The 11,959-nt window shown below is 40.7% G+C and overlaps 1 protein-coding gene and 1 long non-coding RNA gene across 2 annotated transcripts in view; one reads left to right on the top strand and one right to left on the bottom strand.

Annotated features, from left to right (window-relative positions):
* Positions 1–1,806: 1,806 nt before the first annotated feature.
* The window catches only part of LOC106942388 (caskin-1-like), a gene marked incomplete at its 5' end in the record, with an annotated part of 24,213 nt that continues 14,060 nt past the window's right edge, over positions 1,807–11,959 (bottom strand). Inside the window, 5 exons of the mRNA XM_015025659.1 lie at positions 1,807–2,328; positions 3,747–4,335; positions 6,001–6,643; positions 6,721–7,505; positions 8,388–8,526. Of these exons, the coding sequence (XP_014881145.1) occupies positions 2,244–2,328; positions 3,747–4,335; positions 6,001–6,643; positions 6,721–7,505; positions 8,388–8,526 (2,241 nt within the window). The remainder of the gene's footprint in view (positions 2,329–3,746; positions 4,336–6,000; positions 6,644–6,720; positions 7,506–8,387; positions 8,527–11,959) is intronic.
* Positions 8,784–10,803, top strand: LOC106942389 (uncharacterized). Its single transcript, XR_001423619.1, has 2 exons — positions 8,784–9,493; positions 10,009–10,803. It is a non-coding gene; the product is annotated as an uncharacterized LOC106942389 (long non-coding RNA).

The raw sequence follows: 11,959 nt of genomic DNA, 5'->3' as shown, positions 1-11,959 counted from the left end.
AAATAAATACAAGAAAATAATTAGTTTCTTGTCTTGAAACGTTAAATGTACATTGAATTATGTAAATATGTTCAATTAAACTCTGTAAAAGTTCCCCCCCCTGACTTGTTGTCGGCTCCTTCTTAGTTACCACGGGCTGCTTCTCTGATTGATACTCTCCCTGGCCGGCCTGCACAGGCAGAAGGCCTTCTCTTGATAGGTTTGCAATTTGCTGCTTTTGTGAGCTTGGGATATTGTTTTACCAGAAAAGCTATTTACATTGAGATTACTTTAAATACAGACTATTTATTAGGTAAGTGACTTGGATATTACTTAAATGTATTAGAGTAAGAACAGGGGATGGGCAATCATGTGCATAACACTTTTTAAGCTTTTATTTGTTGAAGAATATGAAGAACATTAAAATGTTTTTCTTCATATCACAATTAGGCACTTTTTGTGTCGGTCAATAACATAAACCCCCCAGTGAAACAGACTGGAGTTTAAGATTATAATGTGACAAAATTTGAAATTATTCTATGAAACTTGTTTTTTCAACAATAAAGCTGTTGGAAAAAAACATGAAAGTGTACTAGGTCAAAAAGAAAAATATTCCAAGAGTGACATCAGGTTTAATTTATACATTTATTCTTATGACAGCTGTACAGGAATGCATCGTCACAGCAGAAACACCCAACTGAACCCAACCATGACACAACAGCTGTCACAACACATCCAGAACCCAACCAGCAATATACAGACTCAAATCAGCTTAGCTCATTCAGTGTTTAACACCATCATGATAATCATCATAGTTATAATTATTAATAATATTATTCACATAGAACAGTCTCTCAAATATATCTCTGTTTTCAAAGAGCATAAAAATACAAGTGAACTCTTCATAGGGATGAAAACTGGTGGTTGGTCTGTTGTCTGGGGGAAATCACTGAAAACAGAGAACTCTTGGAAGAGAGGAGCCAACTTATTACAGCTTACAGCTCATAGACATGGAGGATTAAGCTTCAGGGGTACAAGACTCACAAATAACTGAGAAGTTACTTCCAGACAAACCAGACAAAGAGGGTTTAAAGCGATCAAAAACATTATAGTAGAGAGAAAGAAAAACAGAAACAAAATAATAGATAAAGAACACTGCGAAGGCACAGAGATTTGCAGATTTATCTAATTAGACAGGTTTCAAATAAGGGATGTGGGAAAAAGAAGTAGGTCAGATAAGGGCAACTTCACTAACCGACAATAGATGGAGCTCTAAGCTCAAATATCCAGGTCAACTATAAACTATGTGTCTTTTTTACTGTATGTACGATGTAATGCATTGAAATATAGGAGTATCTTCTGAAAACACCATTCACTGCAGCAGCACACAGGGAAATACCACATAAGAGTGTGTGTGTGTGTGTGTGTGTCTGTGCGTGCGCACATATTTCCATGTATTTCTCATGAATTATTTCCAAGCAATCCTTCCACACATGATATATAAACAGCAACACCAGTAGCAATATTGAAAATAATGGAAGTCCCACCAATGTGTGTATGAATGTGTGTGTGCTTGTTTGCATTTCTTGTAAATTTATGGACACATCTGTGTTTAGTTTGTCTGATCAAAATGGGTGGGAAAAGGAGGTAACTGGCTGAAGCGTATAAGCAGGGACTACACACACTCGAAACAACAACAAAGCCAACTATAACGGCAACGGCACCAACGACAACATGAACAGAGACGACACGCGGGGCAGGAGTCCTCCACTCACACAGAGGAGAAGGAGGCTACAATTCATCTGGAAAAAAAGGGATTCTTTTTTCAGACTGGAGGACTCAGACAGCAGCTTTTCTTTCTGTGTGCTTTTTTAAAAAAACCCTCTGTTTTCTATCAGGTTATCAATCTGCCTGTCAGACTATTTATGTGCTTAGGTTTGCAAGCAATATGCTTATCAGATAAAAGGATACACGAAAAGATTGTGCTTCTTGGTCCACGTAGCCGTCTGGGGCTGGGTGGAGGCATCGTCATGTGGGCTGCAGAGGTCAGAGGTTGTGTGGGAGCATTTTCCTTGCAGCAAGAAAAGGAGCAACAAACAGCTCTCCCACTACTTGGTATCTGCATGAGGATACTCGGGAAGCTCTTACAAAAAAAAATTGCACGCCAGCATTTAGCCTTGGGAAAGACTTTTCTTTGTACACCTACACACAATGAGGCGGACAGAAGGGAGGACGTTGTTGGAAAAAAGCATGTGGATGGGAGATCAGTCCAGCATTGCATCCAGCTGGTCTGCCAAGTCATCAAACATACTGCCGATGTCATCAAGGATGGAGACTGTTGCTTTTTTGCTGGAAACAGAATTAAGATGAGAAAAATTTATAAGGCTCCAACACAATTTAATTTTTTCCTAAATTAAAATTTCCAGCCTTTTCAGTACTTGTATGTTCATACTAAATTCATTCAGATATTTTCTACAGTGATCAGACTTTAACTGTAGGATGGATAGATAGATAAAAAGACTTCCTGAGTCTGTGCAGTAACTCGGAGCTGGTACACCAAAACCAAATAAATTACAATGAGAGATGACAAGACTTTTATACCGTACATGAGACAGATACATACCCAGTACAGATTAGATTTATGGTCCAAACCGACCTAAACCAAAATGCAGGCCGGGTCGGGACAGAATTATTGGCTTGATAGTAGCATTTATCGTATCATTTATCATTTAATGTGATGAATTTCTTATAACAATTTTGATTTATCCTTGTCACAATAAATTCCACTTAATGTTTAAAATTCCCCAAAATTCTTCTTACTGCCGGGATTGTTACTTGTACTGTTTTCTCCACTGTTTCTTCAACAGAAGCATCAATAAATATGAAAGTACAGTTACTGTGCAGATTCATGATACAAAAACACTTTTTTGTGATTGGTGTCCTAATGAAGCGAATGGAAATATTTTTCAAGAGCATTATTTTTGGCTCCAGTTGCTGTGACACACTCACAGCCATACCTAAAAATACCTAAAAATAAGTTATATATAGTTATTAGTCACTTTTATTGTTGTAACAGTTTTGTCACAAAATATTGTGATAAAACCTTAAATCCAGATCGCCCACTCAGGCTTCAGTGGCACATGTAATAAGCCTGCAATATATACAGCGCAGAGAAAACCAAATGAGAATGCTTGATTGAATTAATCTACTGATTATGTCTAAATTCAGGAGCAGAGGGAGTAAAGTAAGGAAGGAACAGAAGTTAATCAGACAGGAACAAGCTCAGTCTGAGCCGCCCTGCTCCACTTGGGCAGCAGTGGAAAAAAGATCCTATCAATCACACGTCCCAGAAGATTTCCACTTGACTCACCCTGCGGCTACAACAAGCGTGAAGATGGAGCTGGAAGACGTTAAGTGAAATCTAAAAATTGGACAAGTTACACTGTTTACTCAAATGGTGGTCTAAAAACAAAAACAGTAATGGGTCGGATGGGTCTAGGGCACACTCAGGTTGGGTCGAGTTTTTTAGGCCCAGCAATGCATGAACTTAAATGCACAGTTAGTAGGACTTTTTGCCATCTTCTTTAGTATTAAAAGATTAATTTGCTAACTTCTGAGACAGGTAGGACATTCCTTGTGAGGTTAGCATCATGTGTGCAGGGATGTTATTGCAACAGCTGTTGGTTTCATCTCACATAATTTATATAACAATTAAAGTTAAAACGTAACATGCGCCCCTCTGAAGTTCTTTATTTATGAATACTCACTCATTTGGTCTGTCCTCCTCTCTGATTTTATGCTCTACAGTCAAGGAGGCACTGGTCTCCAAACGATGCTGAATCATCCCTTCTTGCTCTCCTCCTTCTTCTTGACTCTCTTCTTTTGCTTTCTCTCTCCTCAAAGGCCTCCTTTCCATCTCCTTCAAGTTTTCATCCTCTGCCCTTTTCTTCTTCTCCTCCTGTTCTGTTTTCCTCTGATGCTCCCTCTCTCTTATTCTCTCCTCTTCCTCCTCTGCCTCCCGTCCTCCCAGCAGGTCAATGGAGAGGCTGGCAATGGAGGAGCGGGGAGGTTTGACTGGGTGTGGTGACGAAGTAGAAGGACTCTGGGCCGGAGAGGTGGATGTGAGAGGGAGTCCCGGAGAAAGAGAGGGAGCAGAAGGGGTGTCAGGAGCTGGGAGTGGAGCAGCAGCCGGAGGAGAGAAGGGTCTGGGGGCCACAGTGGGACTAGTAGCAGCTGGACTGGTAGAGGCAGGGCTGGGGCTCGCGGCAGCTGAAGCTACTGCTGCTTTTCCTGGTTTGGGAGCTGTTGGAGGCCCACGGGGTTTTGGTGATACAGGAGGAGGGACACGCTTTGGCTCTGGTCACAGAAAAATGCCAGATGAAATGCTGTTATACGCAAAACAAATTTAATCAATTTAAATCAATTCAAGCAGCCAAAGTTTTAAGTATTTTTAAGAGGTCTTACACATTAGTTGTACTTGCTTTCTCAAAGTCTTTCAACATTTATTCCCCCACAAACAAGTCCATGTGCTTTGAAAGACATATTTTCAGTTATGCTGTTTAAGGTGAAATTTCATGTGACAGAGCACAAAGGTCATTCAGTCACGCTTTTTGTATCAGCCATGAATCTGTATCAGATATATATATAAATAGCTAATGCATTCCAACAGCATAGATGGAAAAGTTCCTTTGTGACCCTGAAGACTGTCCTTCTAAATAAGACAGACCTCAAATTGATAACGAATCATTCAAATGAACAAATGTTGTTTTGGTATCTAAAGAACATCAATATTATATCTTTAACATTCATATATTCGATATATTCAATGTAGAATATAATATACCCAAAACAAGAAAAAATATCTTTGTCATCAGTTTGTCTAGTCTTTTATGCATATAACAATCTTTTGTTCTCTGTTATTGCAAAAGAGGGCAGCATCATTTTAAGATGACTTTGTACCTCTACTGATATTATCGTACATAGTCTCGAGATACTCCACAGATCCAATGTGTGTAGAGCGTGACATAGTATTTTCATATTTAGGCTGTCAAACTGCTAGCGCTCACTTTCACACCTGGGGCAAATGATATCTAAGACTTCCTTTGTCAAACGAAGTAACAAGCTGACAGTAATGAGTCAGCTTGTCAAAGTTAAGACCAACTTAACTTTGACAATAAAAATTTCTGTGAAATCTCATTACTTACCTGTTGGATGCTGAACAGAAATGACTAAACAACTAACAGAAATCAAAAGATAAACATTGAAAGATGTTTTCATACCTAGATTTGGTTTGATTAGAGACCAAATTTCAACATTTGCTACATTTTCAGCTACTGCAGTTTGGATTCACAATGCACTGTGCCAAACTAATCAAACCCTTTGACCAATCTGTTCCCCACCCTCACCTATGGGGGCGCTGCACCAAGAATCACTGAAGGAAAAATCTTAAAAACCCTTGAAGAAGACATTGAGCTCAATTTTACATTGACATAAATACTTCCTTCTTCAGGAAATGTAAGCAAAAATGGGGTGGTGCCAGAGTTTAGTGGTTGTGGGATTTCTCTTTTGTCTTTTGCAAAAAACCATGAGCCATTTTTCCAGTATGCGCTAGACTTGTGCATTTGTTTTAGTTGTGTTTACCTTGTGCTATGTGCACTTCCTGCTTTTGGAGCGGTCTCTGGTCCGCTTGGTGTTCACATATGTATTTGATCCTTTCTAGAGTTCACTTCAACCAAACCGAGACTTACCTGTGTAGGTGGTGCTTCGCTTTTTTGGTCTGCATTAGGCAGTGTGAATGAGTGCACATTCACACTGCCTAAAATGAATCTGACTTTCTAGGCAAATGAAAGTTTGATTAAAGCAGACTAAACAGAGCTGGTGTGAATGCACTCTTAGAAAGGCTAGGCAACTGTTGATCAAGACCACTTAAAAAGATAACATGAAGGTTTAACTCAACAGAGTTGAAAAGAAAATTGAGGCAATTTAAAACTTTTGCACAGAGTTGTATTTGTGGGTTCTCACCGGGACTCTGTGCTGGCTCAGCATTATCTGGTCCTGGTATGGGGACTCTTCGAGTCGGAGTAGGTGGGTCTGTCTGGGTCTTTCTCAGGGAGCCTGTAGAAGGCTTGGGTGAGACCGGTGGCTTCAGAGACTTTCTGGCTTCCATCCACTCACAGGTCTCGCTGCCGGCCTCCGTCCTCTCAGAGGCCTCAGACACTGGCCTCCGCCTCAGCACTACACCCCCATTCTGCTTCGCCTCGCCCACGTTTTTCTGGGTCCCCTCAGGAGAATTTGATTGATTATTGCTTTGAGTAACTGATTCGGTTTGTTCTGTTGTGCGTGATCTGTGTATTGTTTCTGAGCCAGTTGTCATGGTTATTACAGTAGTAGCTGTTGATGTGAGGGCTTCAGATTCTGTAGTTGGAGGACGTGGTTTCCTCCTGAGCGTAGCTGTTGCATCTGTGATCTCAGATGCTGAGGTGGCCACAATGGAGCGAGGTCGAGGTTCTGGACGTCGCTTGACAGGTTGTTGAGGTAACTGGTCAGGAGTCTCATCAGGAAGGTTTTCAAGTCCACTGATGGTCCTGCGCCGGTTTGCAACATCATCCTCAGATGGTCCCAGACCTCCAGCTCCAGCCTGTGGACGGAGCAGAGGAGGACTCGCCTAAAAGTCACAAGGCTGTTACTAAAACTTTTTGCATTAGGTTGAAAGTGTAAAATTCCAAGTTTTCACAGACTCACCTGTAGGAAGTTGGTGCCACTTCCCACATTTCTTGGCACCATTGATGTTTCCAACATGGCTGCGAGACTGCGGACACTCCCAGAAGCCCCCTCTGATCGCTGAAGGCCAGCAGAGTCCTGAGCTCTCAACGCTGCTCCCAAGCTGCCACAGTCACTGGCTCGCCTCTCTCGATAGGTTGGCAGACCCAAAAGCCCCATCCCCTGTCCTTCACTGTCCCCGTCGCCACCGGTGATGGAAGAACAGGAGCGTTTAGGTGGTGTAGGAGGTCGGCCTTTCCGACGGGGACGGAGGGTGACAGATGACTGGCTGCGGTTAACGGTAACATCATTAGGTGCAGCAGTATGAGTGGAGCTGCTTCGGCACACGGTGGCGTATCGGGAGTCCAATTCAGAGCCGATGAGGCTGTGAGTCCTCCGTCGTTCCTCCTCCTCACATGGCAGTCGCAAAAGCGGTATCAATGGATCGAAAGCGGATGTTTGGGTGGACGGTCTTGGGCGAGCCCTAGGGGAGGCCTGCTGGGTGCGGGCATGTGGAGGGGTTTGTGGGGGTGTCTGGTTCGGTGTGTGGGGAGGTGTTTGTGAAGAAGTGAGACCTGGGCGAGCTTTGGCCAGCGGGCTAGGGGCCCCCTCCCTCAGTTTCCTTGCCTCCCTGCGTGACTCTGAGGAGGTGCTTCCTCCTGGGCTGGAAGGAGGAGAAGTGGGACTCTGAGGAGGCTCTGAGCCACTTCCTCCTCCTTGTAGTTCCTTGAGTTTCTTTACTCCCAACATCAATTTTTTCTGATGTCCTGTAGGACATCAGAAAAAGATGGAGACTTTATTGTAAGTTGAGAACAGATTTACAGTGCCTAGAAATGATATTAACTTTTTCATGTTACAACTAGAACCAGTGTTTTTCATTAAGATTTGATGTGATAGTTCAACATTTCATAGAACGTAATTATGAAGTGAAAGAAAAACTGATGCATGTTGTGCAATTCTGTTTAGCCGACTTTAAGCCCCTAAATAAACATTTGAGAAGTCATCTAGTTGGCATGTAGTCTACTTCTGTGTACGGTAATTTAATTTCTGTAAAATGTAGCTGTTCTGTAAAGACCTCTGTGGTTTGTTAGATGACTTTAATAAATAGTTTCTTGAAGACAAAAGAACACACCAGGCAAGATCAAGAAAAAGTCGTGGGACATTTAAAACTGGGTTGAGATATAAACCATGAACCTTTCACAAACGCAATTCATTTCATCTTCCAAAAATGGAAAGGTTTTGTCACAACTGCAAAAGCAGCACAAGGTGACTATTTAACCTAACTGACTGGGTGACCAAAGGTAGCATTAATCAGAGTAGCAGCCAGGAGGCCCATGGTAACCTTGGTGGAGCTGCCAAGAGCCACAGCTCAGGTAGGAGAATCTGTCAGCAGGACAGTCTTGCACTTCATAAACCTGGTCTTAATGAAAGAGTGGCATTGAAAGCAATAAAATCAGGTCTGTTAGCAGGCCTTAGCAAAATGATGGAATAATCTCTGGTCACGTGAGACCCAAACAGAATTTTTTGGCTAATAATCATGGCACAGAAATACTCTATACAGTATATTGATAGTTGTGACTTGGCAAAATGTGAAAAATGCTAAAGGAATAGGAATACTTTTGCAAAGCATTGTATATGTACTGGTTTACCGAGCTTAGCGATGCCAATCTCTTGCAGATCTTCAAGGCTGATGTCTGAAACAAAGTCAATGTTTTCATATCCATTCTGGACAAGAACTTGGTAGTACTGGCTGAGACCAAGGTGAGACAACCAGTCTGCCAGGTTGGCCTAAATGAAACACAGAACACATAGTTAATGGGACAGAAAAAAAACAGTGAGCAAAGTCTAACAAAAATATTTTAAAAACTCCCTCATAAACCCTGAAGAACTATTCATGAGGAACATTTGACATCCAGTGGCTTACAAAAGTATTCATATCCCTTGAACTTTTCCATATTTTGTCACATTATAACTAAACATAAATATATTTTATTGCAATTTAATGTGAAAGACCAACACAAAGTAGTATACAATTAAGTAAAAAGAAAATTATACATGATTCAAAATAGTTTTTACAAATAAAAAACTGAAAAGTGTGGTGAGAAAAAGTATTCAGGCCCCATGAGTCAACACTTTGTGGATCCATCTTTTGCTTCAAGTCTTCCAGAGTTTGTCTCTACCAGCTTTGATCATCTGGTGCAGCGTTTCTCAACCTTTTTTGGGCCTCAATGATGGACCACGTATCAGGTCCCTTATCGACCCCCCTACCCCCATCAAAGAAAATGTAAGCTACTTGCACTGAATATTATTTTATGATTAATATTAACAAAAATTAGACATCCTTTTAATGTCATACAAATATGAGACAGAAACATGGATGATATTTTTCAATAGACCTGTCTATTGATTTATAGATTTACTGGACAGAAATTACAAAGAGCAAAGCTGGTTCTTAATCCAGTCCCAATGAGTCAAATTGAAAGTGTCATGGAATCACTTAGCAGCACCATGACATTAAAACTGACATAAAAAAATAATATGAATGTAGTGGTATAGAAATATACATAATTCCACACAAATAGTTTCCAGGTGAGAAGTTCCGGTTCTTAAGGTGGGCGTGGTGTATATAAGGAGCTGCTGCGTTCAATCAGGATGTGTCTCTTTGTTCTCCCACTGTGTGGTTCGCGTCCTGTGGGCTCTGGCAGCGAAAAGCAGCCAATCGCCGGCTGGTGCATGTTGCGCTGATATCCTGGTGGTAGGTGTTCTCTCTCCCTGTACTTTAGCTGATCTTGGTCAGAAAATCTAAATTGAAGTGTGATCGTAGGTAAAACGCCACTGCGGTGCGCTCCTTCTCTTCATCTAAACTCCAGTTTGTTCCAGTTTTATTTAAAATGGTGACTAATTAATTTTCGCAGGTCCCCCACAGTTGGACCATTGCTGCTCTGCTCTGTCTGCATTGGTCTCCCGGATCTCTGTCTGTTTGCTTTCATCTCCCGGATTTCTACACAATCGTTTTAAAGTTGTACTGCGGCGTCATCCGCCTTCATTGAAGGGTGTTTGGGGTGTGGCATCGGCGCCCATTCCACCTCCTGCTGTGGCGTGGCAAGAGGGCCACGCCTGGTCCTGATGTTTTAACTTGTATTGTCTATTGTTAATTTCTATCTTGTTTTTTTTTTTTTTACAGCCCTTTTTGTTCTTTAGTCGGGCTGATGTTTTCCTTTATTAGGTTTAAGGTTGTTATATTGGTTAACTGTTTTTGTTTGTTTGCAGTTGCTGAGGTCCGGTGTTGGTGTGGTGACGGTGTCTTCCTCTTCTGCGTGCTGTGATTCTTGAGTTTGGGTTTTCTCACTGCGTCTGGTGTTTAAAGTTTTTTTTGTTTTTTTTTTTTTGTGGCTTGCTGTGTTTGGATATCGTCCCCATAGCGCCCCCTTCGGCCGGTAACAGCTACTGTAGCTCTTCTACTTTCTTTGACTTCCTTTGTTTTTCATTCTTAAACTGGTTTTAAAAAGAATATATAAAAAAAAGAATTTAATAAATGATTTTTGTAAACTTTAAACTGTCTCAGATGTTTCAATCCTTCGCATAATCGAAACTGTGCGCCTTAAATAAAAGGTAATATTCCCAGGGTGGCGTTGTTGAGCGATCTATTAAAACTAAAGTTCCACAAAATCTGAGTTTCATCTAGTATCGCCACATTGAAGAAACAAATGTATAAAATAATTAAACATAAATAAGTGAGCTTCTTACTGCTATAGTCTGTAAGATGCATTTCTTCTTGGTACTAGATGTGGTCCCAACAAACCCATGGCATAATATTATCTTATCTATAGTGTCGTTTGTTCTTGCCATACAGTCCCCTTTACTAATTATTGCTTGAAATGCCTTGCCATACCAGTTTATTCTGCATTTAGTTTCTTAGTTTGTTCTTTATGCATTTCCATAGTTTCCTTTGATTAGTACTGTCGTTTCTTGGTTTATCTTTTTAGTTTCTCTCCTGTTATTAGTTTGCTTCTCCTTTATATTGACGCTCACCATCTTCACTCGTCATGCCATTCACCTGCTGCTCTGCCTCATCGCGTTTCACCTCATCTGCCCTTACATAAGCTCTTGATTTTTCACTGTTCAGTGTCGGATTCTCTGTTTTCATATCCTGATTCACATCTAGTTCGTTGCTCCGTTTTATGTCCCGGTTTTCCTCTTACTGAGTTTTGTGCAACGTGCACGTCATTTTATTTTTTTTACCCTCTACGGTGCGGAGATATCGGGGAGCGTATTGATGGGGGAAAGGCAGACTGACGTAAACCTGTTACTACAACAATGGAAAACATCCCGGTAGTGAGATTTAAAAGTGCTCACAGCAAATTCAAAAGTGTTAGATTTCCAGTTAATTCAACAATTTAGTCTAATTCAACAACATGAGTCTTAGTTTCCTTAAAACTGTCAAAAAAATCTGAAGGCCATTTGAGTTGATATTATTTTGCTGCCTTTTGTATTTTTTTTCTTCATGAGTATGTCATGTTGGTGACTGAAGCATGTTTTGATGACTTCAACACATTTCTTGAGGTTGGCACGACTTTTAATGCTGTCCAGAATAATGTTTCTGTAAGCTGACTAATTTCTATAATATAAAGTGTTTTAGATTTTGTTTCAAGGCTTCATGAAGATCCTAGTTCTAAAAAATTAGAATTTTCTGACTATTTTGATGGGTCAGGCTTTAAAGGGTTTTAATGTCTGAGTTGTGTTCATGGTAATTATTTCTGACTTTTTTATGCTTTATCTTGCAGGTGGTGAAAAATGCTCTTCAGGCTAAATCAGGTGGACAGAATATTTTAAATGAATATGATGGTAACTGTTAGATTCTTGTGTTATGATTTTTACATTTATAATATCACATAGACTAATGTGATTTTCATTTAGAAGTGTTTGATTTTTTTTGTCTGTTAAGACTTTTGACTGCTGCGTTGAAGACTTTTTGATCCACTCTCAGAATGTCTCTGCTGCAAGATAACTGATTACTCCCTCCAGCCTTGAGAGAAATCTTTCGCAAGGGAAAGAAAGAGATGACCTGTGCATAGACAAAGCTTGCATTGTCCTTTCTGTTCATCTCTTTTGTTCTTTCCTTTTCCAAAATAAAAGGCCAGCTTTAGCTGAGAGAGGGTGGAACGCTCAGTGAAAGGCTCAGAGGAGCAGTTTGCTGAGTCTTCTCCTTTTGCAAAAGTGC

The sequence above is a fragment of the Poecilia latipinna genome, unplaced genomic scaffold, assembly GCF_001443285.1.
Source record: "Poecilia latipinna isolate Pla-1442-1.1 unplaced genomic scaffold, P_latipinna-1.0 Scaffold4237, whole genome shotgun sequence".
NCBI lineage: Eukaryota > Metazoa > Chordata > Actinopteri > Cyprinodontiformes > Poeciliidae > Poecilia > Poecilia latipinna.
The sequence above is the reverse complement of the archived record's forward strand: the minus strand, read 5'-3'. Positions and strand labels throughout refer to the sequence as shown.